Source organism: Pteropus alecto, unplaced genomic scaffold (genome assembly GCF_000325575.1).
Source record: "Pteropus alecto unplaced genomic scaffold, ASM32557v1 scaffold14, whole genome shotgun sequence".
Classification (NCBI taxonomy): Eukaryota; Metazoa; Chordata; class Mammalia; order Chiroptera; family Pteropodidae; genus Pteropus; species Pteropus alecto.
Window position 1 is genome coordinate 9217359 of NW_006436810.1, and position 25124 is coordinate 9242482.

Below are 25124 nucleotides of genomic sequence, written 5' to 3' on the forward strand. Positions count from 1 at the left end.
CGGCGCTGCGCGAGCAGGAGCGAGTGTACGAGTGGTTCGGGCTGGTGCTGGGCTCGGCGCAGCGTCTGGAGTTCATGTGCGGGCTGCTGGACCTTTGCAACCCGTTGGAGCTGCGCTTCCTCGGCTCGTGCCTGGAGGACCTGGCGCGCAAGGACTACCACTACCTGCGAGACTCGGAGGCCAAGGCCAACGGCCTCTCGGACCCGGGACCGCTGGCCGACTTCCGAGAGCCCGCTGTACGCTCGCGCTGGGCTCGGCGCAGCGTCTGGAGTTCATGTGCGGGCTGCTGGACCTTTGCAACCCGTTGGAGCTGCGCTTCCTCGGCTCGTGCCTGGAGGACCTGGCGCGCAAGGACTACCACTACCTGCGAGACTCGGAGGCCAAGGCCAACGGCCTCTCGGACCCGGGACCGCTGGCCGACTTCCGAGAGCCCGCTGTACGCTCGCGCCTCATCGTCTACCTGGCGCTGCTGGGCTCGGAGAACCGTGAGGCCGCCGGCCGCCTGCACCGTCTCCTGCCCCAGGTAGATTCGGTGCTCAAGAGCTTGCGCGCGGCCCGGGGCGAGGGCTCGCGAGGCTGCGCGGAGGACGAGCCCGGCGAGCGCGGCGAGCAGCGCGAGGGCGAGGAGGACCCCGAGAAGGACGGCTCCGGCCGGGAAGGCAGCGGTGCCGAGCCTCGCGCCGGCGACGGGCTGGGCTTCAGGGCCCAGGAGGAATTGCTACTGCTCTTCACCATGGCTTCGCTGCACCCGGCGTTCTCCTTCCACCAGCGGGTCACCCTGAGGGAGCACCTGGAGAGGCTCCGTAGCGCGCTCCGCGGAGCCCCCGAGGACGCGGAGGTGGAGTCGTGCAACTTTGCTGGCCCCAGGGCCCAGGTAGGGCGCGCGAGCCACCTAGCCCCCGCGGGCCGGTCACCGCCCCGGCCCAGCTTTCGGACACCCCGTGGCCTAGCCTGACCCCGGCGCAGGTGGCTCGGAATCCCCACCGCGCGCTCCCAGCCCCAGAGTACTCATCTTCTTTTTACTGGGCCGCTCAGTTCCACTCTCCCCCTCACCTCCCCCCCTCCTGCACACACAGGCACCCGCCATAACAGAATGCTCTAGAAGTCTCTTCCGTGCCGGAGTTGCCACGGAAAACATGGAACTCTCATCCCGGGTCCCCCTCTTGGATGAAGGGTCTCGGGATGTTTTTGGCTTTGAGCATCTCTCGAGCCCTAGGTGCTGAGAAAGGCGAAGTGCCAAAGGAGCCGGCGTGTTAGCTGCGGTTTGGCCACGGGCAGCGCCTTCCCTTTCTGGCCGTCGGGCTCCGCTTGCACGCTCTAAAGCTCTGCCTTACCCCTCAGCCAGGTGGCCTAAGGTGCGCTGCCAGCCTGCTGTCGTCTTTGGTACGAAGGGACTTTTAAAATTTTTCTTCAGCATGTGCCTGAGTTAAAAGGGGTCGTAAGGGTCTTTTGGCTCCTGGTTAGAGAACTTGATTTGCAGAAGAAATCTCAAGCGGAGACCTGCGAACTGACTCAAGTAAAAGCGCGGGTTGTCTGGGTAAGAAACCTTTTCTAGGGCGGGCTGGTTATGCCTTTACCTTTGGCGTAACCTGCTTTCTAACGGGCTCGAGTCGTGCCTCCGGATATGGTTCCGGGGGTAATTTGTTGGGCCTTTACTATAGGCATAAGTATTGTCTCCTATAAAGTTATTAAACACCAAAGTGTAGTAGACGAGAAAGCAGATGAGTCACTTGTAAACATTAAAGATGAAATTTTTATGGAGCCGTGAAAGCAATTTAATAATATAGGCCCCATATAAAGTTCTTGAGCGTGACAATTTAATGGAGCAGAGAGGGGAGTAGGTTTCAGTTGGAGTAAAAATTTTGTATAATAAGTTTATTATCATGGTTCACAAGTTCTTAAAATGTATTAATTTGGATGGCGTACTTTTCAATTTAGGCAATTTCAAGGATAATATATTGGAACAGGGGATCCCCTCCCCAACCTTGCTTGAAAGTTACTTCAACTCATGTATCTGCTGTCATTCAGTACCCTGGAAGTAAAACTGGGCATTGTATTTATCTAGTGGCTCTGCGGACTCAATACCCATAGAATCAAGGAATTTGGGGCTGGAAGGGATTTAGCGATAACCTAGGATGAGCCCCTCCTTTTTAAAACGAGGCTTCTGCGTGAAGTGATTCACATTTTAGGACACATCAAATTCAGATGTAGTAACGCCTAGTACCCAGTAGTACCCATTTATCTTACAATGTTTGTTTACTACTAGTATGCAACTATGTATTTGCTGGTAAAAACCCTTGCAATTCTTCAGCCTATAAAATATTTTCTAAAAGTCCTATATGCCACTGCCATTAAATTTTGAGATAAATCCTGAACTCAGGAGCAATACTTTTTAAACATTTCTTGTTATAGAACATATTGTAAAGATAACCTTAGATTTTAAGTATAATGAAACTGCCTCACAATGTAACCGTTTATATTATTTCATTCATATCATTACTAGGGTAACTAATTTCTGATTGAACTGCTAGTCTTTTTTTCCTTTAAATTTTGCTTGTAATCCAAGTGTTGGAAGGCGACTAGACAAGGGGGAGATGCTTGCAAACCATAGTAATGAGATTTTTATCTTGACTGCAGTGTGTGGCCTTTTCTGGCTACCAGTGAGTGCTGGGAGGAGTGTACGAAGTGAGGCTGGGCATGCTGCCATTCATTTCAGCACATCGTTACTTCTCAGGCGGTGCCCTGTGCTGTGGCCATGAGTTGAAGTGGGGGAACAAATTATAGGATTTACACATACTACAGGTGACGCTGAAGGCTATCTCTAGACACTGGTTGGTGTGTTATACTTTTTTCTCCAATAGTTGTTTAGGGTTACCGGAACAAATCATTTCGTCTCATTAAATTGTTAGGACCCCGCATTTTCTGCTTGTTAGCGTAGACTCTGGGTCCTCCAGCTGTGGCATGTTCTGGCCTTGAAGACATTTTTTCCGCGGATCTTGTAGCTTCCAGGCTGTCAATCCAGAGGCTGCCGATGGGGGTGGATTGATTTCAATCCCGATTCGCTGTAGTCGCGCCCAGCTGTTCCTCGACCTTCTGTCCCCAGTGATCCCGGGGTGTGCTCACCTTGGAGTTTGCAAGGAGGCGCCGGAATCTTCTGCGTTTCTCGACCATTCCTCGCACGTCAGTGCCGCAGGTCGCGCGAGGGACCCACCGTCACGACCCGCGGCTGACCAGCGGAGGGCGATTGGGGGCGGGTCCCGTGTGGCTCCTCCCCTCCCCCCTCCCGGCAAGATGGCGGCCGCGCACCGCTCACGTGACCGGCGCGCAGGCCCCTCCCCCGGGGGGGCGGGCTGAAGACGGTACTCCCTCCCCCGCGTCCCTGGAACCTGCTCTGGGCTAGGCGGGTGCGCGGATTTTAGAGGAGAACCACGTGGATGGTGTACTCTGGTAGTACTAGGGGGAAATACCTGTGGCAGCCTTTTATTGTCCCGGAAGAACTTTTAGACACATTTATGTAACTTTTTAATTGCTTAGGAATCATCCTCCTTACTACGGTCCAAGTATCATCCATATTAATGAATAAAGTAGAACTAATTTTGTAATTTTCTTTTCTAGTAGAGTAAGGGTTTACTGACCCAGAAAGTGTTCCTGACACTTTCAAGACTTGTATCCAGTACCTGATATACAGCAGCTTATTTTTTAAAAAACTTTTAAAAACGTTTACAGGTAGAATATGTGCTTTAATGCGAATTTTATATTAATTGTATGCTTTCAAGTTGACCAGGCTCAGCAACTGTTTAGTGACATACCACAGTTATAATGCCAATAGTTGAGATGATAAGTCCATAAACTTAACCACTAGAATAGACTTATCAGATCATTTTAGAAGAATGGAGGGAGAGTAAATAAGTTTCTAGAGTTTTCCTGGGTGGTCTGGTTGATTTTAGAGTAAATGTTACACGGGATTGTAGTTAAGTGTTGGCATTGCCTTTTGGAGACTTGTGTTGTTCTTCACAACTGCAGTTGACTGCCGGTCAGTCACTTGCATAAAATTCAACAAATAAGCCGGTGGGCAGTAATGAAACTACTCATTAAGAGTATACTTAGGAAGTTTGGGTGATTGCCATAGTTATGTGTTGAGAAAGTTGCAGACTACATTTATAGTGTAAGGGAAAAGACCTGGTTTTAAAAATGGTTCCATTCATGTTAGGAACCCAAACTAATGTGTTAGCAATAGCAACAACAAAACTGCACACTTTTTTTTAAAGGTAATGATTTTCTTTTGCATTGAAAAGAGGAAAGAGGCAAGCTTGCTTTCTTCGAATGCCCAAAGACACCCTTTAACTGCTCGTGAAAATGGATATTACAACTTGTGGAGATTTAGCTCCACGGTTACAAGCAAAGGTGAAAAAAGCATAGACTCTCATAGTAATGGTTAGTGGTTAATGTCGTTGGTATGGCAGTGTTTCTCTGGAGATTGTTTTCGGTATCCTCAAAACAGTTGCTTGGCAAATAGTACTCATGTTTCAATTAAAGATAGAAACAAACTTCTGTGATTTTGTGTGTGTGTGGGGGGGGGTGATGTGTAGAAAGTATGTCGTACGTGGAGCAGGGCTTCCCAGCCTCTGGGCCATGGACCTGTATCTGTGTCCCGGCTGCACAGCAGGAGGTGAGCGGCAGGTGAGCCAGTGAAGCTTCATCTTTATTTGTAGCTGCTTCCCAGTGCTGGCATCAGGCATTAGATTCGCATAGGAGCACCAGGTCTCTGGTGCCAAAAAGGTTGGGGACTGCCGTTCTAGAGGCTGTCAGAGGCCTTGAAACAGAGTAGAGCATATTTATTAGAGCACTAGACTTGGAGGCTTCAATTCCAGCTCTGCCACTAGCTCTCTGCTGTTAACCAATTCACTTAAATCCGTGTGCCACAGTCTTATCTGTAAAACGGGAATCATAATTGCCTTTTGAGGTGGTGATTGAATTAATGAGATAAAGTGCAAAATACTTAATGTACTGTCTTGAGCACGAGTTCTCTGCTGAGAATGATAATTTCTTTTTCTTTTCCACTGAGATTCAGTCATCCAGATTGTGATATCAGGTGCTTTCAGGAATGGATTTTTTCCCACCTAATAAAAGTCCATATGGTGTAGTATTTTCTATATTGTTCTCTATTCCCATCCCTCTAAATTGGTGTTCAGGAAGAGTGGGTAATTGAAAAGTAGTATTGGAGACACATTTATTTGGGGCAGTTATTTTTGTTAATACATTGTAAAGAAGCCCAAAGGAAGCATTTCTCTGGGTCACAAATCATTAAGGTACATATTCTCCCCATACTGGATTTGGAGATGGGAGTGGAGAAAATATATATATTTAGAATTTGGGTTACTAACTGCCAAGAAACCATAGTTTACTTAAATCTTTACCCAGTTTTCACATTTGTCTGGAAAACTATATTTTAAAGCTGTTTCATAGTTTTGTAAGTTATACAAGTTTTCATTAGTTCAATGCACAGACTGGAATCCATTGATGATTAAGGAACTTTTAAAATATATTTTTTATAGATGTTATGAAATTGGGAGTGGGGACCAGTGCTAATTTTTAAGCTTACTTAATATTTTCGTCCTTCCTGGAGAAATGTGAAGCTAAATGTTTTCTTGTTGTTCGTTTTTTAAGAGAAGCGAAAAGGCCTGCACTCCTGTCAAAGCAGATGAGCTTCACTTTACCAGCTCTGCTTCTTGTTGTGGAGGACTGCGTGTCACAGCACTTCTTTTACTCACAGAGAATGCTTTGTTACAAAAGCTTCCTTTATCCAGTCTATGTAAACAGTCCCCGGGGAGGGGGGCGGGAATAGGGAGGGGTGGAAGTGCCTAATCGGTGTTTATGTTATAGGTGGCAGAGCTGTGGGGCTCTCAGGAGTCTGGTTCCTTCTGTTCTTCCTGTGCTCCAGGGAACCTTTGGCCTTTGATTCTCTTCTAAATGTCTTAGCTCTTGAGAAGTGTGCTGTGCTCATTCAAGAAGTAGTTCATTTAAGGTCAGATTAGGTTTTGAAAAGATCAGTTTGGCAGATTATTTAGTCAATACAGGTTTCATATAGCTCAGTATGAAATAGGGATATTATCACCATTTATTGCATATATAACTGCTGTGATGATGAACGCACTATAATGTATGTGAAAATGCTTGGTAAAAAAGATACGTATCAAGCTCTATCTATTGACTACCACAATTTGGTTGCAGTGGATGAACGGAAATACAGAAGTTTGAAGAGGGCCTTGAAGGTCAGGTGAGGAATAAGTTGCCAGCAGTTTGCAGTGGGAGCCATTGCAAATTTGTGTGCTTGTGCATGCCTGAACTGGACGCTGTCACTTTAAACTTAGTATGTAAGAAAAGAATGCATCATTGATTAAAAAAGAAATCTTCCAGACACATCTAGTTCTCTTCAGTGGTACCATTATATTTCTAGTCATTCTCTTTGATTTGCTTGATAACCTTAATCCTGACATACCCTCATATCCTGAATCTACCCCTTCCTCATCCTTTCTGACACCATTTGCATTTGAAACTTTATATCTAGACTTGTATAACAGATTCTCCTGCTTTCAGCCTTATCTGTTGGCTGCTACTGCCAGATACATCCTCCTAAAGCAGTGTTTAATCACAGCATGTTTTCTGGCAGTGACTGATGGAGCCTGGCCACTAATAAATCTTTGGGCTCAAAATCCCTTTTTCCCATAATTTTTTCATACATCCTGCCTCTCATTCAAGGCTGTTTCATGCCATCACTTCTTGTATTGATGCTCTCTGGAATTGTCCCTATGGTGGTCTTCTCATAAGATTCTCGTAAGATTCTCGCCACCTCTGAATTCCAGTAGCATGTGTATTCTGTTATAATTTTGATACTACTTTGATTTTTTTAAATTATTTTTAATTTATAAAATTGACCTTCCATCCTGGATTTTAAGTTCCCCAAAAGCTCAGGTATCACATCTCATTTTTTGTCTATGTTGCATATATTTTAAGTGCTCAGTCAAAATTTTCTGTGCTTATTTAGGCTTTTCATGTACAGCTCTGAAAAGTACAATATGATAAATTGCTGTAAGACAAAGTGCGTCAGGAGTGATTTTTTTTAGTCTTGTATTGAATTATACTTATCAGTTATAAAAAATATTTGCAGTTGTATAGGCACAGATGTTTTGGAAATAATAAAAGCAATTGTTTAGGTAAAAAGCATGGAATAGTATAGATTTGAACTGAATTTTCATTGAGTGAATGTTGAATACTTGTGCTTATTAATTACTCTTAAAATCTTTGTCTTTCCTGAGTTAACTAAACTTTTGTGGGGAGAGCATAAATTGGTGCAAACCTATAGATGATGTTTCGATGGAATGGAAAAGGTCATAAATTATAAACTATTTTCTTATTGTTTGGGTAGCATGCGTAGTTTTCTGGTGTTGATCTCCAATTTGTGATTTGCTTGGGGGCAGTAGGAGTCAGATGCCGAGTTGAAATAGTACCTTGCTTATGATCGGAAAGTTAAAAACTTACTTTGGTCATTGAGTGAGCAATCTATAAGAGTTGTGGAATTTTTATTTTTCTTGTCAGGAATGTCTAAATTGGGATAGTAAAGAAACATAATTTTCTTGCAGTATAATTGATTTTTATTTTGGGAGTCAAATGATTGAAATTCACTAGTGGTCTTAGAAGGGACAACGTGGCCATATGTGAATTAAAATGCTGTAGCATTTTGGAGAGCACTTCCTGGAGAACGGGGTTATCATACTTAAAAGGTTGCTCAATGAGAAGGTGGTGTTAAGTGGTTTTATTATTTTGGAAAGGGTGCCTGTTCTAACAGGTGGCATTAAATACAAGTCCTAATGCAATGTTTCTCAACACTAATATTTACAAACCTATAATTCACTTACTTTCAAGGATCCTTCTCAAACCCTATAAGCTTTAGTTTCTGCAAGAACATTTCTCCACTGGGTTTGCAGGCTGTGTGTGGCTCTGGTGTAGGAGTTAGAAGTTCCTGATGCGGTGGCTGTGACCTTCTGATCTCACTTCCTTCCAGGTGCCCCTTTTTGCCCCCTTGCTGTCGTCTAGGGGGCTAGGGAGGGGAGGCGCACACCCTCCATCAATCCTCTTGTACCCATGTTCTCTGGTGTGTTCTTTTCACCTCACCTGAAAACATCCTGGCAAAGTGGGGATTTAAAGATTTGGGGGCTGCTAGCCCAGGGATGTAGCAGTTCTCCTAGTTTTGAGGTAAAAGTGGAGATCTCTTCCCTTCCATGGTAGGAGAACAGACGGTTGGTGAAGGAAACACAGATGCTGGTGCCAAAGAGAGTGGACCCTGGCTGTGGTCTGGGCTGGGAAGCCTCTACCACTCCCCCTCTGCGTTCTAGACCTTGGTCATTTTCTGGGCCAGTAGTTCATATTTTTCACCAGTCCTCTTCTTAACTACAGATGGCATTATTCAGGTCGAAATACAACCACAAAGGGAGTTTTACAAGGAAAACATCGGGGCCAGTTCTTAGGTAAAAACTGCTGCCCTCACTTCTCTTTCACCCCCAAACCCCTCCTCGCTATAGACTTCGTGTGACATCAGCATGCTTTCGCCAGATCTTTTCTCATAGTGGGCCCTAAGGTTCTGTTCTCTAGAAAAGGCAATGATATCAACAATTTTAGTGTTTTAATTTGTGATAAATTCATAGAGTTCCTCAAAGTAAAGTTACGGTGATGAATTTCCCTCCCCCATCTTGTTCCACCCACCCGGTTCCAGTTCACCCTCACTCTGCACAGATGACTACTGTTCACTAATGTCATGTTAAGAACTGCTAGTGCGTGGCCTGCTCTGGTCAGTGGACTGTGATGGGGAAGAGTATACACAGATTAAGTCGTCTGCCCTTCGCCCCCACATTCAGTAGCGAGATGCTTGTAAGAGTTCTGATACATCGGTCTTGCCAAATCACATTATCCTCACGTTTCTAGTTAAAATAGTTACATAGGAAGGGAGTCCACGCTCAACATAAATCCACATTACACTGTTTTTGAGCTGTTGATTGATTGGTCTCCCTTCTCTCTGAGCTGTCAGTTTGGCTGTTTGCAGCACAGCTTTTATACGTTGACCAGCCATGCTGCTTCTCACACCTGAGCTTGCCTTCTACCAGGTGCTGTAGCGTGATTTAAGGCATTATTTGGGTTGGGTTGTGCTATTTCCTTGAGACGAGATGAGACAAACGTCAGCTTTTTCTACTGCATCCTCTCAATTAAAGAGGCAGACAGTAAGTAAGTCTTAAATTCTCCCCAGTTTCTCCCCTCTTCTCCACTAAATAAAATCAACATCTCAGTAATGTTTCTAATAATGAATCATTTTCTAACATTCAAGACTTTTTATGGATCTTGCTTAATAATAGCATTTGCTTCAGTTCTAACCCTGGTTATTTAAAGAGAATTTAAAATTTGTAACTGGATAAGTCGCCCCAAAATCGAGTGGCTTAAACTAACAACGATTGTTATTTCTGACAGTTCTCTGAGCCAGGAATTTTGACAGGTAACTAATGGCACGGGTGACTTGTCTCTCCTCCAGGATGGCTGGGGACTGGAGGTCGCTGTCTCTCCCTCTCCTCTCTCTGCATAGTCTTTACCGTGGCAGCCTTCTTGCATGGTGACTCGGGACTCCAAGAGGAAGGGGCCCAGACTGCAAGGTTCCTTGTGATCTATCCTTAGCACTCCGGAACATGCCTTCCGTCACTTGGTATTGGTCAGACAACTCTTCTAAAGCCAGCCCAGGTCTGCCGTTTGGAGACTTAGACTCGCCTGTGATAGGAGGAGTATCAGAGTATGTTTGGCTGTCTTTACCACAGCAACTCAATAGGGTGTTGTTGCTATAGACTCACATTAACATTCTAGGTCTTATTCGATGAGAGTAAAAACTTGTGAAGAAGTTAGTAAATTTAGTAAAAAAAAAAAAAGCTGAGAAACTTAAATTTCTGCTTTTTTTAAAAATAGAGAATGTCTTGGTATTTGTAAATTTACAGCCTATATCAAAGGACTAGAGGAAATATGTAGAACATTGTTAGATGAGCTAAAATAAACCCCGCATATAGTTAGACCTTTGTTAAAGTACAGCAAGGCAATGTGACCTTTGTTCTCGTGTTGTGTTTTCAGTGAAGAGTCTTTTTAGGACTGTCCAGCCACTTGACTGTTTCACAGACGTCCCCACACTAAAGAAATCTCACGTGTGTAATTGTAATGGATCTATATGTGTAAAGTTAAATCTGAGTAATTTCTGGAATGAGCCAGATGTCCAGCTCACCTTTGTTACATGATACATGGATTTGAGTTAACCAGGAGCTCTTAGAGGAGGCTGGCTGCCACAGGACAGAAAAAGCTGTACTCAGATGCGTTATAGAAAGAAGAGCACATACTAAAGTTCTCTGTGTTCTGCCTATTTTTGCAGGCTTAGAACTTTTAAACTGCATCATCTTGACCCAAGCAGAGACAAGTTCTCCGCTTTCTGTTTGGTCTTGACACTTTGATCTAACAGGTCTTTGTAAAATGCCAATTCTGGCATGTCATCTGTATTTCATTTTCATGGAAATCTGAACTTAATAGAGAAAGTGGATATAATTCCTTTATAAGATTCCATTAAACCAGTCATTTTCAATTTTATGGCCCCCTTTCCCCTGCTCAAAATAAAAGAAAGCGTATGTAACGTGGAAAGAGGACTGGCATGTGCAAAGCAGAGCTGCCCCCCCGCCCCCTGTTGGAACTGGTAAAATTCATGACTCACACCTCTGTAGCTCCTGAGGCTTTAGATTACATTTTTATTAAATTAGATAAAATTTAAAATTAATAAAATTTTAAATTTTATAAGTAGTTTCTGAATTAACTCTTAAGTGATACGTGCTGAGACTTGGGGAGGGAGGACAGAAAACTTAATTAGTAGATATTTCATGGGTTGATGAACTTAGGTCCTTGGATAGAAACTCAAACTCCATTTTTCTCCCTAGGTAATTAAACAGGAGACTTTTTCTTGGTTGTTAAATTTTGCTCTTAAAATTTGATTTTGATTATGAAGCAAACTACTTTCTCATAGTTGCTTCAATATAATATTTGTGGAGGCAACAGGATAAAATTGCTGTTTTGAATTTCCATTTTTTAATTGTGGTAAAATATACATAACAAAATTTGCCATTTTAATCCTTTTTGGCTGTCCACTTCAGTGGCGTTAAGCACATTCGCGCTGTTGTGCAACCGTCACCACCATCCGTCTCCAGAGCTTTTCTTTTATCCCAAACTGAACCTCTTTGTCCGTTAAGCAAATACTCCCCAGTTTCTTCTCTCTCTGGCCCTTGGTAACCACTATTCTACTTACTTTCTCTATGAATTTGACTCTTCGAGGTACCTCATCGGTGGAATCATACAATATGCGTCCATTTGTGTCTCTCTCAAACTTATTTCACTCAGCGTAATGTTCTCAGGGTTCACCCATGTTGTAGCATATATGAGAATTTTTTTCCTTTTTAAGGCTAATATTCAATTATCTATATACCACATTTTGTTTATTTCTTCATCCATTGATGAACCTTTGGGTTGTGTGCTTTCGGCTACTGTGAGTAATGCTGCAGTGCACGTTAGAGTGCAGGTTATCTGTCCGAGTCTCAGCTCTTTTGGATGGACACCCAGAAGGGGAATTGCTAGATCATCTGGTGATTCTGTGCTTCATTTTTTGAGGAACTGCTTATACTGTCTTCCATAGCAGCCTCAGTAAGTTACATTCCCACCAGCAATGCACAAGGGTTCCAGTTTTTCCATATCCTTGCTAATACGTTTCTGTTTTTTAGATAATAGCCATCCTAATGAGTATGCAGTAGTATCTCATGGTTTTGATTTTTTATATCCCTCATGAAAACTGTTGTGGTTTTTTTTTTGCACATTTTGCACTTATTTATATTTGAAGGTGTGTGTTATTTTTAATTTATGAACCACATGTAAGCAGAGTAGAAAAATATTTTGTAAGAAATGGCTGACCTAGTCAACTAAACTTCTTCCAATTAACACAGGTATTTGAAAGGATTACAGTGCTTTATTTTATTTTTTTTTTTAATTTTTAAAATACTTACAGCATTGTTACGCTAATGTTTTATTTGTAGTAAGTGATTATATAGTCTGGGTTAGGATATACATGATTTTGTTATTGTTAGAGGAATTCCTATATCTACCTTTTTAAAATCAGTAATATTGAAAATTGGTGAATGCCATCATGCTAAATGTTTCAGAAGTTGGATTTTGACTTAGGAGATCTGTGCTCTTCTTTTCATTAAGTGATTCTGTGTAGACAGTCTTTATTTCCTTTGTTTTCTAGAGGAAGACGAACTGCTATATAAGGCTGATACTTAGCTCCCAAGAGTAACTAATGTGATGCTTTTTATTCCCAGAAATGGAGCTGTCAACTGACAACTCATACTCATTGTCAGGCCAGGATGCGATTAGACAGCAGAACAAAATATTTTAAATTAGGATTCTTGGGAAGTTTAGGCTCTTCTTGTTTGCTTCATTTCTTTATACAGTTTTAAAACACGAATGTATATTTATTACAGATTTATAAAATTGTAATTCATTTTTGAAACTGAGGTGATTTTGGTCTCAGAAGTGTTTTAAGATTCTGATTATGGAGGAGGGGTAAGGTGTAGTTTTGATAAAGAACTGTTAAAAGGCTGTTTTATTGTTCGGCTTCCCCAGTGTGTTACAGTAACAGCGTACACATGAAGATGATACACATGAAGATGCTTTAATTCTGGAGAGCCGTATATAAGATTAGCATGCTCTTTATTACTTGAAGCAGCTGTCCTACGAACTCCAGTTCACTAATGATTGACTGAGCAAACTCAGATTTATTGCACCCAGTAGATGGTTTAATTTTAGTAGTACACTCACTGTCCATGCATTCTAGAAGAGTTTAGAAGGGTTCGGCATGTATTGATACCTTTTGTAAAACTTTTTCCTAACAAGGCAACTTGTTAGACTATCACTAAAATCAAGTAATGAATTAAAATTGTGTAATAATTAATGTAAAAAATACCAATATCCTTACATATGGGGGATTAGCATAAAAGGTACCATCTCTTTTTATATGTGTTCCTTCAATTCTGGTTCACTTTGGTATAGAATTGAAATCATTGGCAATTCTAAACAGTAATATGCAGTATGTCCCAAGAAAACTGGGATAGTGAATAATTGGTAGAATATTATTGTTAAATGGACATAAATATTGATACTTCTTCTTTTCCTTACTGTTTTGACACTTTGTGCCCTTACTGTTTAATCATCTATTTGATCTCTAAAAATTGCAATTAGAGTAGTTGCTATTAAAAATGTAAGAATCTAGAGGATGTCAGATAAAGACAAATATGATCTCACTTATGTATGGAATTTAAAGAACAAAATAAACGAGCAAACAAAACAGACTTATAGATAGAACAAACTAATGATTGGCAGATGAGAGAGAGGTTGGGGGGCTGGATGAAAAAGATGAAGGGATTAAGAGATACAAATTGGTAGCTATGAAATAGTCAAAGGAATATAAAGTGTAGCAGAGGGAATATAGTCAGTGATATTGTAATAACTAAGTATTGTGCCAGGTGGGTACTAGACTTATCGGGGGGGGGTCACTTCGTCAGTTACATAAATGTCTAACCACTATGCTGTACACCTGAAAATAATATAAAGTAATATTGTCAACGGTTATGGGAAAAAAATATAAGACTTTAATCTGGCTTATTTTTATGGAATTTACTATTCTTAGTCTGTGATGTAGATTGACATGTGCCCCTTTCTCATCTAGAATGACTCTGCTCATGGTGATTACATGCAAAGTGCCGAGGCCAGTTTAACAGCAGAACAAGCCCCGGTATCTCATGACGGACTTACTGTGGCACCTCATAGAACACAGCGAGAAGGTATGCTGTATTCTTTGTGTGAACTTAGAGCATCTATACCTGGAAGGACTGCAGAGTGCTGATTACTTTGGTTAACTCTAATTCTTCTGTCTCCTTTTTGGAGTAGAGAAATCCTACTGGTCCTGGGTTTAGCTCAAATGCCAGCTCTTCCACTTCTTCTGAGTCTGCATCTGGGCTCTTGCTCTGCAGTGCTTGCTTGCAAGGCCTGTCCTAGTGCATGCTTACTTGGCTCTGCCTTGTAGTCAGTTGTCTTAAATCTGGTTGCATATCTCTGGAGGGCAAAGACCTTAACATATTCCCAAAGTATTTAATATCTTTGTAGAACGTGCTCAGCTTCTACTGAAAAAGCGAACTTTACAAAAGGTCACTGGAAGAGAGTTAAGACATTTCTTACAAGTCTGTGCTTCCTGCGGTAATGCCGTTTTCAAGAGGGCTGGGATGGGGGATTAAAAAGACATTGCCATGTGAAAAAAAAAGTTGAGATACTCTCTTCTTTTAGCATTTCCCTAAACCTGTGTTTAGGGAAAAAATTGAAATGGAAAATGTAGACTGCCACCTGGGCAGCCTTGGAAGAGTGAAGCATAGACAAAAAGCATCACATCCATTTATAACAGCTTTGAATTAACAATATGTTGTCTGTTTTTAGTCCCAATAATAATCCTTTTTGTGTAATACATTTTTTCTCACAGGAGAAAAAAGGTATGAATGTTTTCTTTTTAAATTCACATATTTACCTTTTCTATTCAAGACTATGAAACTATTTGAATCATAGACTGCTTCAGCCAAGCTCACTGAACATGCGAGTACCTAAAGCAGAATTTGGTTTTACAGCAAAGGTCCTTTTTTAAAAAACAAAACAGAACAAAAAACAAAGACTACATCAAAATGGTAACAGTTAGGGTCATACTATAGATGATTTTTCTTACAGTCTTAATTTTTAAACAAATGTTTGTAGTCTGTGCTTTTCGGTTTTAATTTACGAGGGTTGGAGGACGATCTCCCATTAGCAGCCATTCCTCACCACATACTCTTTTGTCTTACTCATTTTGAGTAAGATTCTGGTAGATCACAGATCAAATCAAGGCTGAAGACACAGCCGTAGGGGTTCCCGTTCTCCATAATGCCCCAGTTGTCTCCTACCTGTGACCCACTGATCTGCAGGAGTAGAGCTGCTTTTTATTTCTGAACATAGAGTAGTTCAGATGGCTTTTATTTAATAGCATCACATAACGTAATAGAAAAGCTTTTGAACGCAGCAGACCCCTCGTTCCCCACTTGGGCCTTTCTGATGCTGCGGCAGTTGAGGCGGAGCAGCCTTCTTACCTGGCTCCTGAGATTTTCTCTTGTCTCCATCATCAGTATTTCTCGCCCTCTAAGGGCCCAGAAGCAGGCCACCACACACTGAACGTTTGAAAGTTGGCACCAAGTACTGGTAATGGTATTGTCTTAGTGTATTACGAATGTCTTTACCAGCCAGTTTCGTCATCTTAGGTTTCCTGCTTTCTCAGTGCCCGCCTTCTGTGATCTATAACAATCTTAATTCTTCCTGTATACTTTCGTTGCTTTGCATATTCTACTTCTTCTATTTTAACTTCTTTCTCTAAGGCATAGTGAATCCTTCCGTCCTCTTCTCCATCCCCTCCCTGTCTCCTAAATTCAACTGTGACCCTAGTCTGTTGAGTCACTTTCCTAGCTTCTTCCCTGTGACCTTCATTATCTTCATTACAGCCAGCCTCATAATTGTTTAAGTATTTCTTTTGAATGCCTCCAAAGTGCTGTATTTGTAGTAATCTGAATAAAAGGTTTGAAGATTATCATCTAGAAAAAAATCTTTACTGTAAGTGCCTTTTATTATCTATCCTTTTTATCTTTGGTGCTTAGCAGAGTGCTTGAAACTACTTAGTCACTCAATGCCGAATGGAGATAGGAAGAAATTACTTCATGGATGGATGGCACATCGCAATGCTTGTGGGGTTTTTTGCTTTATTTCATGACTTAAGGGCAGCGGGAAAGATGGAGATAAGTAGCTTAATCGTGGAGCATTTGTCGCATTGGGTGACTGACGCACCTCTCTCTATAGAACAGTCAGCATGTTTTCTTTCTTTCAGCTGTACACATTGAGAAGATCACGTTGAAAGGAGTCCAAAGAAAAAGGGCTGACAGATATTGGGAGTACACCTTCAAAGTAAGCTACTCTCACCCACAAAAGATACTTCGCATACCCTGTTAAATGAGCTTTTATAAAGAATTAAAATTAATCTTTGGAAAAACTGGCGGCAGGTTTAGTAATTTACAAAAGCTGTGCATATGTACATGTTTGTCTTAATGAAGGGAGTATACTGCTTTCGGTGTTACTACATGGTTTGCCAAGTTTAAAAATTGTACCACATTAAAATGACTGACAGTTCTGCTAAAAAGAAAGAAGAGCCTTAGATTTAAGGTGTAAGATACATCTTTTAAAAAGTAAAGGTAAACATTTTCACCAGCTTTTTTTAAATCAGAATCATGGGCTTTGTCTTTTCCTGGCGTTGTTTTCCCTGATGCTTTTCTCCTCTTTTCCTTTCTCCACGATGGTCTTATTCTGTGGCCATTGTTGCCTTGTCTTCTTATCTCTAATCGCTGTCCTGTCATCCTGTCTCAAATAACTCTGAGTACCCGCAGAGCCTCGTCTCCTCTTTGCCCGTTCACTGTAACATGGATTCCTTGTCCACATCTTCCTTATTCCTCCCTGCTTGGGCTTCCGGCTCTAGCCTTTTTTTCCTAAGCTGACTGTACCTTTAAGCCACGTGGAATGATGCCACGTTTCTGTGCTTCTTCACTTCAGTTCCTCTCCAGAGGTGTTGCTTGCCAAACTTTAGCTATATATTACTCATGATATCATTTCTGATCCTCCAACAAAATCATTTTTTATTCATCTCAGGTACACTACCATCTTATCTTTCATAGGTTCTTACATTTGGGTTAGGTGTTTTTTTCTTTACAGTAGGTTATCATCTCGTGGAGAGCAGAAGTCTCCATCTTCTGTCATCTCACCATACCTGACTCACTCAGTTCAGTCATTGAATGAATTTCAGAACTCTGGCTTCCTCTTTGTGGGAGAAATAGCCTCACTTTGCATATTTTAAGTTCTTATCTCCATGTTTTTTACCATTTGGCACAAGCCATGTTTGCTTTCTTTGTTGAGTTTCACCAGCTCTTCTTTTGTTGCTGGAGCTCTTAGCTTGTTCCTTCCTTAAGGTCTTTGTCCCCTTGCTCTGGAAAGATCTACCCCCAGACCATGACACAGCTGACGTCCCTTCAACTCACAGACTGGCTCAAACGCTCCCTCCTCTGAGGGATTTTTCGGCACCCGTCTGATGTGCTTCATCCTGCTCCCACACTGGGCCCTGTTCGTTTTCTCTGGAGCACTGACCAGTGATGGGAATCCTTATATATCTATCCATTCGCTTTGATCTGTCTCTTGCACTAGACTCTGACCTCAGCCAGCAGAGGCTTCAGTTGTCTTGTCCACTCTATGTCCCTTTCACTGAGAACAGTGTCCAACATACTGTTAAAGACATGTCAGTTAATATGCATATTTGCTTTGAGGGTTGCTAGAAAAAAATTTATATGTACAGCAGGTCCTCAAATAGCATCGTTTCATTCAGCATTGTTTTTGATAAATGTTAATGAGATGCCTTAGGAATTTAACCCTTGTTTACATCAGTTAGCCTGTGGTAAAATTGGTTTCATTTATATGTTATCTTCTTTAAAGTCACAGAACGTATTGCTGACATTGAGAACTGTATTTCTAAGTATCTGATTATGATACCATTAGTTGGCAAGGCTTAGATATAAGCATAGTTTAAGTATTTACTTAGCTCAAATAATTATTATAAAGTAGAAATTATTAGTGGCCCACCATAAGGTCCACCGAATTAAGGTATAAAGGTATCCAAGAGGTAAAGAGGCATAATAGATTTCATTTCTGGCTCTTCTGCTTACTGAGGGTCAGACCAAAGTACGTGAATTTTTTTGTTTTAGTTTTTCTATCTGAAAATGAAGATAGTCATACCTGCCCCATCCATCTTAATAGGATTTTAAAGAATTGAGATAAAGTCAATATCTCTTCATAAACCACAAAGCCCCATAAAAATACAATATGGCGTTACCAAAGAAGGGTGATAAACACTAGCTATTTCTCTTAGAAATGTATATTTCATAAGTTCCAGGATATAGAATTTTTCTCTTTCTTGGGGCATGGATCTGTACTGTCAGAGTCATTTAGAGTCCTGCCACTTCACAGAAAGGACTGTAAGACATTTCCCTTTCTGAAAAATTACTAAAATATAGCCAAATTTTTAAAGAGCTTTTTTAAAAAACCATGCAATTTGAAAAGTTATTTAAAATTTTTTTGAGAATATGTCAATGTGCAATTAATTTTAACAATTTTGAAGAAATTATGACAATGCCAGGTTAACTTTATATTTCTAATAGTTAATCAATTTAAATGAGGCCCTTTGTTTTACACATGGCTTTTTTCCAGCCATTTTACTCCTAAGAAATAACCATATGTGTGTTTTTTTTAAATCAGGTAAATTGGTCTGATCTTTCAGTTACAACAGTAACAAAAACTCACCAAGAACTACAAGAATTTCTACTGAAGGTAAAAGTATAGATTTTATTGTTAAACTGATTTTCGTGTAATATACAGAATCCAAAAACATTAATATCAGAAACACCAGGAAAATTAAAACATATATTATAAAGGTTTTGGAGAACTCTCCATAAATGTTAGCTGTAGAAAATATCCTGTTATTATAAACATAAGTTTTCTTACCTTATGTTACCAATATAGGGAAATAATGAAGGGTTTTCCCCATATAAAAAAAAAAAAATGGAACCTTGTGCCTGCTTCCTTGCTGAGATGTGTATTGTTGTTGGCTGCTTGCAAGAATACTTCCTATGAAAAGAGTGCGTTTGCCAAATGAGATGAAGCGTGTTTGCATTTGCCAGTGGTTCTCAGACCTAACAGCTCTTCAGCTCTCAGTGGGCTTTCCTAAATAGATGTCCATTTGTTCTTCTTTTGAGTTCCAGGTCCCCCTCTACTCCCCACACTGATAGAATCTCCAGAGTATTGAGAATAAGAGATAATGGAAGCATAGACTTGCAGAGGTGAAAGGTATCAGGTCATTTTGTTCAAACTCTTGTCTGTTTCTTTTATACTTATTTTATTGAAAAGTGTGTGGGTAGAGATAAATATTAAAATAAGGGAATAGATTTAAATGGTTAATAAAATAGTATTTCTCTATAAGCAAATATTTTAAAATTTATTGTTTATAGGAAGATAGAACAAAGCCCAGAAAGAGGAAACATGCCCAACTCATTTACTAACTTAGAGATAAAGATGTGACATAGTTATTGAAACAGTAACAGCTGAAATTTTCAGGGTAGTGCTGGTTTTTTTTTAAGTTGTGTGCTTGTCACTATAAATATATACTTTCAGAGCACGTGGGACTCTCTTCATTCTGAAAGCTAAGAGGCTATTTGTCACCAGCTTGCAGAGCTTTGAGCAGCACAGTAGGTGCTGGCTCTGAGGAGCACACAGTTCGATGTGCTGTCAGTGTTAGTTCTGCTGGTTGAGAATACTCAGTGACAACTTGAATATTTCCATTTACCTGTGGCTTATTTTATACCGACTCTTGGATAAGGAATGAGAACTCCCTTCAGCCCCTTCAAGCTATTGACCTAATTGCATGTAAAGATTGGGGCATCATTAATTTCCAGTCGCCGAAGGTCATACGCATGTGACATGTTAGCCTCAGACAGCATGGGGAGGAAGGAGAGAGCGGTGGAAGGAATTGGGTGCGTGAGCACTGCTGTTCAGGGAGAAGGGCCATCAGCACCCCCGATGAGGAAAGGCAGGCATGCCTCATCCCACTCGCACACGCGCGCTTTTAAATAATCTACTTGTTTGCGACTTTTCTCTCTTGGTAGAATAAATTCATCAAAGTTTAAGTGCACACAGTCGTGAGCAGGCTTCATCTGGGTTAGAGAGGAACGTGCTCTTTCTTCTGATGCCCTTTCCATGGCAGGATTCTGATGTCGGCGGGTAGGCTAGAGAGCTAAGGCTGAAACGCCTTGCAGTGTGGAGTTGGACAGGGTGGGGGTCCAGCACTGCCGCCTCTCAAGGCAGGTTACGTAATGAGTTTGGCTTAGGTGCTTTAAAATATTACAGCCCCAGTAATTCTTAAAATCCTTCTTAAGAATTTTGGTAATTAATGATCCTTCCCTGCTTAGCCAATGTTTGACTATATATAGTATTTTCTAAAATAGGACACATGCCTTATCACGTTACATGAAATTATCTGCAACATCCTATACTTCTAGAAACTAACTGCCTGTTATAAATTACACTTTTTAGTTTATCATCTTTTTTCTTTCTTACCTTCCTTTTAAAATCATGGACAAAAGAGCAAAAAGTGTCTTTTTGACAAGCTACAAGTAGATTCTAGCTTGTAGATGCTGTTTAACTGCACTTCTCGTTTGCTACAATGCGGAAGAGTGAGTCTGAGGTCAGTGCTTTCAAATCCTTTTTTCCCACGTAAAAGGCAGCCTCTGTCCTCCGCATCCTCCTAGCCACCTTCACCTGCTGCTTTCAGCAGCTTCATCTGACACCCTGCCTGTCATTTCTCATACCCGGAATGGAAGCTCCGTGGAGACAGGGTTTTGTTTCTTCTGTCACTGTGTATGCATGGGGCCTAAAACAGTACCTAGGGGCCTAAAACAGTACCTAGGACAGGGGCAGAGTTTGAATATTGGTTGACTAAATGAATGAATGAGGACTTAACAAAAACTAAATTGTGATGAGGTCTTATAGATGGTTATCCATTAGGCCTCAGTGCTTCTAAAGAAAAGCTTGCAGTAGCAAGGTATAAATACCTTCCAGCACTCTGAGCTCGTTCTGAGGCTGAGCCAGGGCTCTGGAGGTTGAGGTTGGGTGCGTGGGAACAAAGACCCAGAGGTAAGAAAATCCAAAAGAGTGACTACCACGGAAGAGACATGATCTAGAGCTGTATTTTTAGCAAATGTGCCTTCCTCTAGCACTGGAAATAGTCTCTGGAAATTAAAAACTACTTGAGAATAAATCAGTTTGCAAATACTGATGCCTGCACATCGGCCCTCTGCCCAGTCACATGAACAGTCATTGACTAGGTAAAAAAATTGATGTCCTCCCACCTTTCTGTGTTTAGAAGAGCCATCAGCCATTCAGTAGTTGAAATAGACTTATCCATGAAGCTGGGTAGATTTTGGCTGGGTACAGGTGTTTAGGAGACATCATGTTTAAAATGGGGGTAAAATATATCTAGTGTCCTAAATCTATATTAAAGCAACACTGAAATTAATAGTCATTTTTTTGTTTGGAAAACGTGCAGATTCAGAGTTTGTTTCTTCCTGTTAGTGGTCAGAGGGCTGACTTCTGCGGTGGGTGTGCGGGTCACCAGCCTTCAGCCTCACCAGGTTAATGAAAGAACCAGGAAGAGTTTCATTCTCACATAACTTATTGATTCCATAGTCTCACTGTGCCTAAAAGTAGTAATACTTTTGCTGACTTTGTTATATTTTCCATTTCCGAATTGTTGACTCAAGATCTTTATTTGTCAAAAGAATACTTACTTTGGGATCTCAAATTAAAGATTGATATGTAAATTGACAATTTGAATAGATCGATACCTTCCTGGGGCTCCTTAGGTACTCTTAATTTTAGTGAATGTGCCAGTAATTCAGGAGTTTATTGCAAAGACTAGTTATCAAAAGTTAAATTTAAAACTTTGAATTCTCGAAAGACTTGGATAGTTAGTTTTATAAAAAGAATAAATTCATTAGGAGTTTTTTTAAACTGGTTAATAAATGACTTAAAATTTTATTTTTAGTTAAAAAATTTTTTCGGCCAAGCGATGATTTTTTGTGGTTTCTTTTATATTACTCTGAGGGTACCTTCATCATCACATCGAGGAAAAGGTGTTTTTTTTTTTAAATGTAGGTAAGATTAAGAGTTTTCACCATATCTTTCACACCCGGTTCTTTATCTGATGTATGGCATTGGTAATCTGACGTTGCCTCAGGTTCAGACGTAAAGCAGGAAGCATGAAAATGATAACTATAAAGGCAGAGGTAACACTTTTCAGATTACATTTCGAGGATAAAAAAATACACTAGCTCTGCTAGGCAAAATGTTCCCCTTATAAAGAACCTTGGTGTGGGTGTCACTGTTGTGTGGCATGGGGAACTAAGAGTGTGAGGTATGTGCAGGCGTGTCCCAGACCAGAAGCATGTCGGGTGCTGCTGGATCCCCTGCATCTTGGGGCGCCCGGGGCTGTTCCCGGAGGGCAGGCAGCAGCTTCAGTGGGGGGCACCGTGAGGTGAGGGTTAGGACAGGAGCTGCTTTTGGACGATGACCGAGCAGGAGGCGTTCATCCCCCTGTCATGCCTTTGGCTTGTCACACGTTGACCAGTACGTGAGAAGCTGAACACTGGCCATGCTCTTTTTCTTTTCTAGCTTCCAAAGGAATTGTCTTCAGAGACTTTTGACAAGACCATCCTGAGAGCCCTGAATCAGGGCTCGTTGAAAAGGGAAGAACGGCGACATCACGATCTAGAGTCCATCCTGAGGTAACGATATGCCTGACACTGCCACAACAGGGCCACACGCACACTGGGTCACAGGCTGTCCTGAGGACTTAGAATGGGGTGCTAAGGCACATCCCAGAGCTTTCACTGGAGTACTTTCTAAAGTGGACTTTTTGATATTTGTGTTGTTTAAGTCTAGGCTCACAGAAAGACACCAGACTGATTTTTTTTATCATTGTACTCTTCACCTCTCCGAAATCATAAATGAGTGCTTCTAAAATTCACAAATATTCTGCGAAACTTCTTATTTTCTCCATAAAATATTTACTGTAAAAGGCCCTTGTCCAAGAGAGCAGCTTTTGTTTTGTGTAAGTTGTCAAGAAGATTCGGCTAACGGGTGAGGAAGCGAAAGGAAATACTCCTTCCGGAACTCCTGCTCTCTGTCCAGCGGTGGTTCAGCACAGTGGTGGCGGTTGAGGTTCTCTGGAGGTGGAGGGCAGGTCTTTGCCCTTGTGAGGTTGGCGGGTTATTGGAAAAGATGGGTGTAGCTGAGGCGAGTGTTACCTGTGCTTTCGGGGTGGGGGGCAGGACACAAACCTTGTCTTGCGTTAGCTCCCAGATCACCCGTGTGCCCCTAGAGAGAGGAGGAGATGAAGACAGAGGCCGGCGAATCATTGGTGGCACAAGGGTCCTGCACAGGTGTGGGTGTGGCTATAGGTAAATTGTTTCATGATGGGTAGTGAGGGATCTTTTGCCTACTGGCTTATATTTTTTCTAAAGTAAGAGATTTTCTTAAGAAGGGGTAGATTGGCGGGGGCGGGGTCAACCGTTTAAGAGTAGAAGGCATTTGAAGTAGTTGTGTGGGGATGTGGAAAACAACCCTGGTCGGGGAACCTAGTCAGCCGGGCAAGGGTTGGAGTCCGTCAAGATTGAAGATCAAGAAATCACACTATGTGACTTTTTAAAAAATCTTTCCAGCAGTTCAGGCCCAGGTGTTAGGAAAGCATGGTTGGATTTGTCCTGGATAAGGACCTTATTGGATGTGACAAGGACAGTGGGGCAAGGGTATATTTTTTAAAAGTGTTTTTAAAAATGATGGACAGCTAGATTCTCAGTGAAAACAGCTGAGTTTGCTGGCCCAGAGAGGACACAGGTGTCGCGGGAGTGGTCAGATAAAGAATCGGGTTGAGATGAGAGTGAAACATCGGGGTAGCGAGTTTGAGGCGACAGTTGCTTGTGATGTTAGAGGCCTGGAGTGTGGTTTGGGAAATTGTCACACTCACCTCTCGCAGAGCTTCCCTTTAGGGGAGAGGAGTAAAGTGACTGGCCGAGGAAACAAGTGCTGTTTCCCTGGAATCTTGCAGTTCTTACTAATGAAGACAAAAGCAGTGTTGGCGCATACGTGGCTCAGAGTCCAGGCTTGAGCGAGGCTTCTTATCTGCCCTCTGAACATAAGACGGCCCACTTCGGACGCAGACTGCAGACTGCGCGGGAGAGCAGAGAGTGCTGTCATTTCCTGGGGGAGCGGGGGCGGGGCGGGGCAGTGAGTGTTCTCAGGAGGAGGAGGGGCCGGGAGGGAGCCATGAATGTTTGCTCTCCTGGGAGAGAAGCAGAAATTGGGAGGGACGGTATTTACGTTGAATGCCAGGGTCCAGGTTGTGACTGTGGGAGTAAATGACCGAAATAAAATAGGAGGTGGAGTCATTGGGGACAAGGCAGCCAAGCAAAGAGCTAGGAGTGTTTGGTGGTCACCCATGTGGATTTCGAAGACCCCCAGCATGATGGAAGCCTTGGAGTGAAGAAGACAGTGAGGCAGGGGCCAAAACTGAACGTGAATGTGAGGGGCGACCTGAAGGTCGGTGCGTGACTCGACCAGCCTCGGGAGTGCCCCATCCCCGCAGCCTGCACCTGGTGGGAGAGCCGATGAGTCCCTTCCACCTGCTCGGGCTGTGAAGGAAGCCGGGCCCCGGCGTCCAGCGGAATTTTACTCAGGGTGCGGGATGTGTCCACCGAGGAGCCTGAATGTTTGGGCCATCTCAGAGGGCACAGTGGAAGGGTCTGGAGCGAGAGGAGGGGCAGTGGGTCCAGGGAGTGGTCACAGCATTCCGGGGCCGAGACTGATGGAGGTGTGGGTTGTGATGGTGAGGAAGAGTCAGGCGAGTCCCCAGGTCTCCATGCTGCCCAGACTTCCATGGGCATGTGCATCCCTGGGGATCTTCCGAAAGCACGTGTGCCCGCTCCGTAGGTCTGGGGTTCTGGTGGGCTGCAAGAGATGCTGGTTCCCGCAGCACACGTCAGGTAGCAGGCCTCAGCTGTATCTGAAGGGGGCTCAGGAGGGGTTTCTGCAGCTGTGATTTTGCAGGAGGCTGGTCTGGCAGTGTGAGCCCAGTGGTCTGCACTGGAGGAGATGGTGAGGATGCCAGACAGCAGCCTCTGGGGTGTGGTGGGCAACAGAATGTTAGGATGTCTTAGGGCCAAGTCGGCATGTGCTATTACCTGGTCCTCGCTGGCTTCAGTGTGTGCTTGTCCTCAGCCAGGCATTGCTTCCTACATGGCTTCACA

General features: G+C 42.4%; 1 protein-coding gene across 1 annotated transcript in view; it reads left to right on the forward strand.

Annotated features, from left to right (window-relative positions):
• Positions 1-6: 6 nt before the first annotated feature.
• Positions 7-25124, forward strand: part of ZCCHC2 (zinc finger CCHC-type containing 2) — a 52694-nt gene continuing 27576 nt past the window's right edge. The window contains exons 1-6 of the mRNA XM_025048087.1: positions 7-137; positions 338-874; positions 13838-13952; positions 16061-16137; positions 18526-18597; positions 22492-22604. Of these exons, the coding sequence (XP_024903855.1) occupies positions 75-137; positions 338-874; positions 13838-13952; positions 16061-16137; positions 18526-18597; positions 22492-22604 (977 nt within the window). The 5' untranslated portion in view covers positions 7-74. The remainder of the gene's footprint in view (positions 138-337; positions 875-13837; positions 13953-16060; positions 16138-18525; positions 18598-22491; positions 22605-25124) is intronic.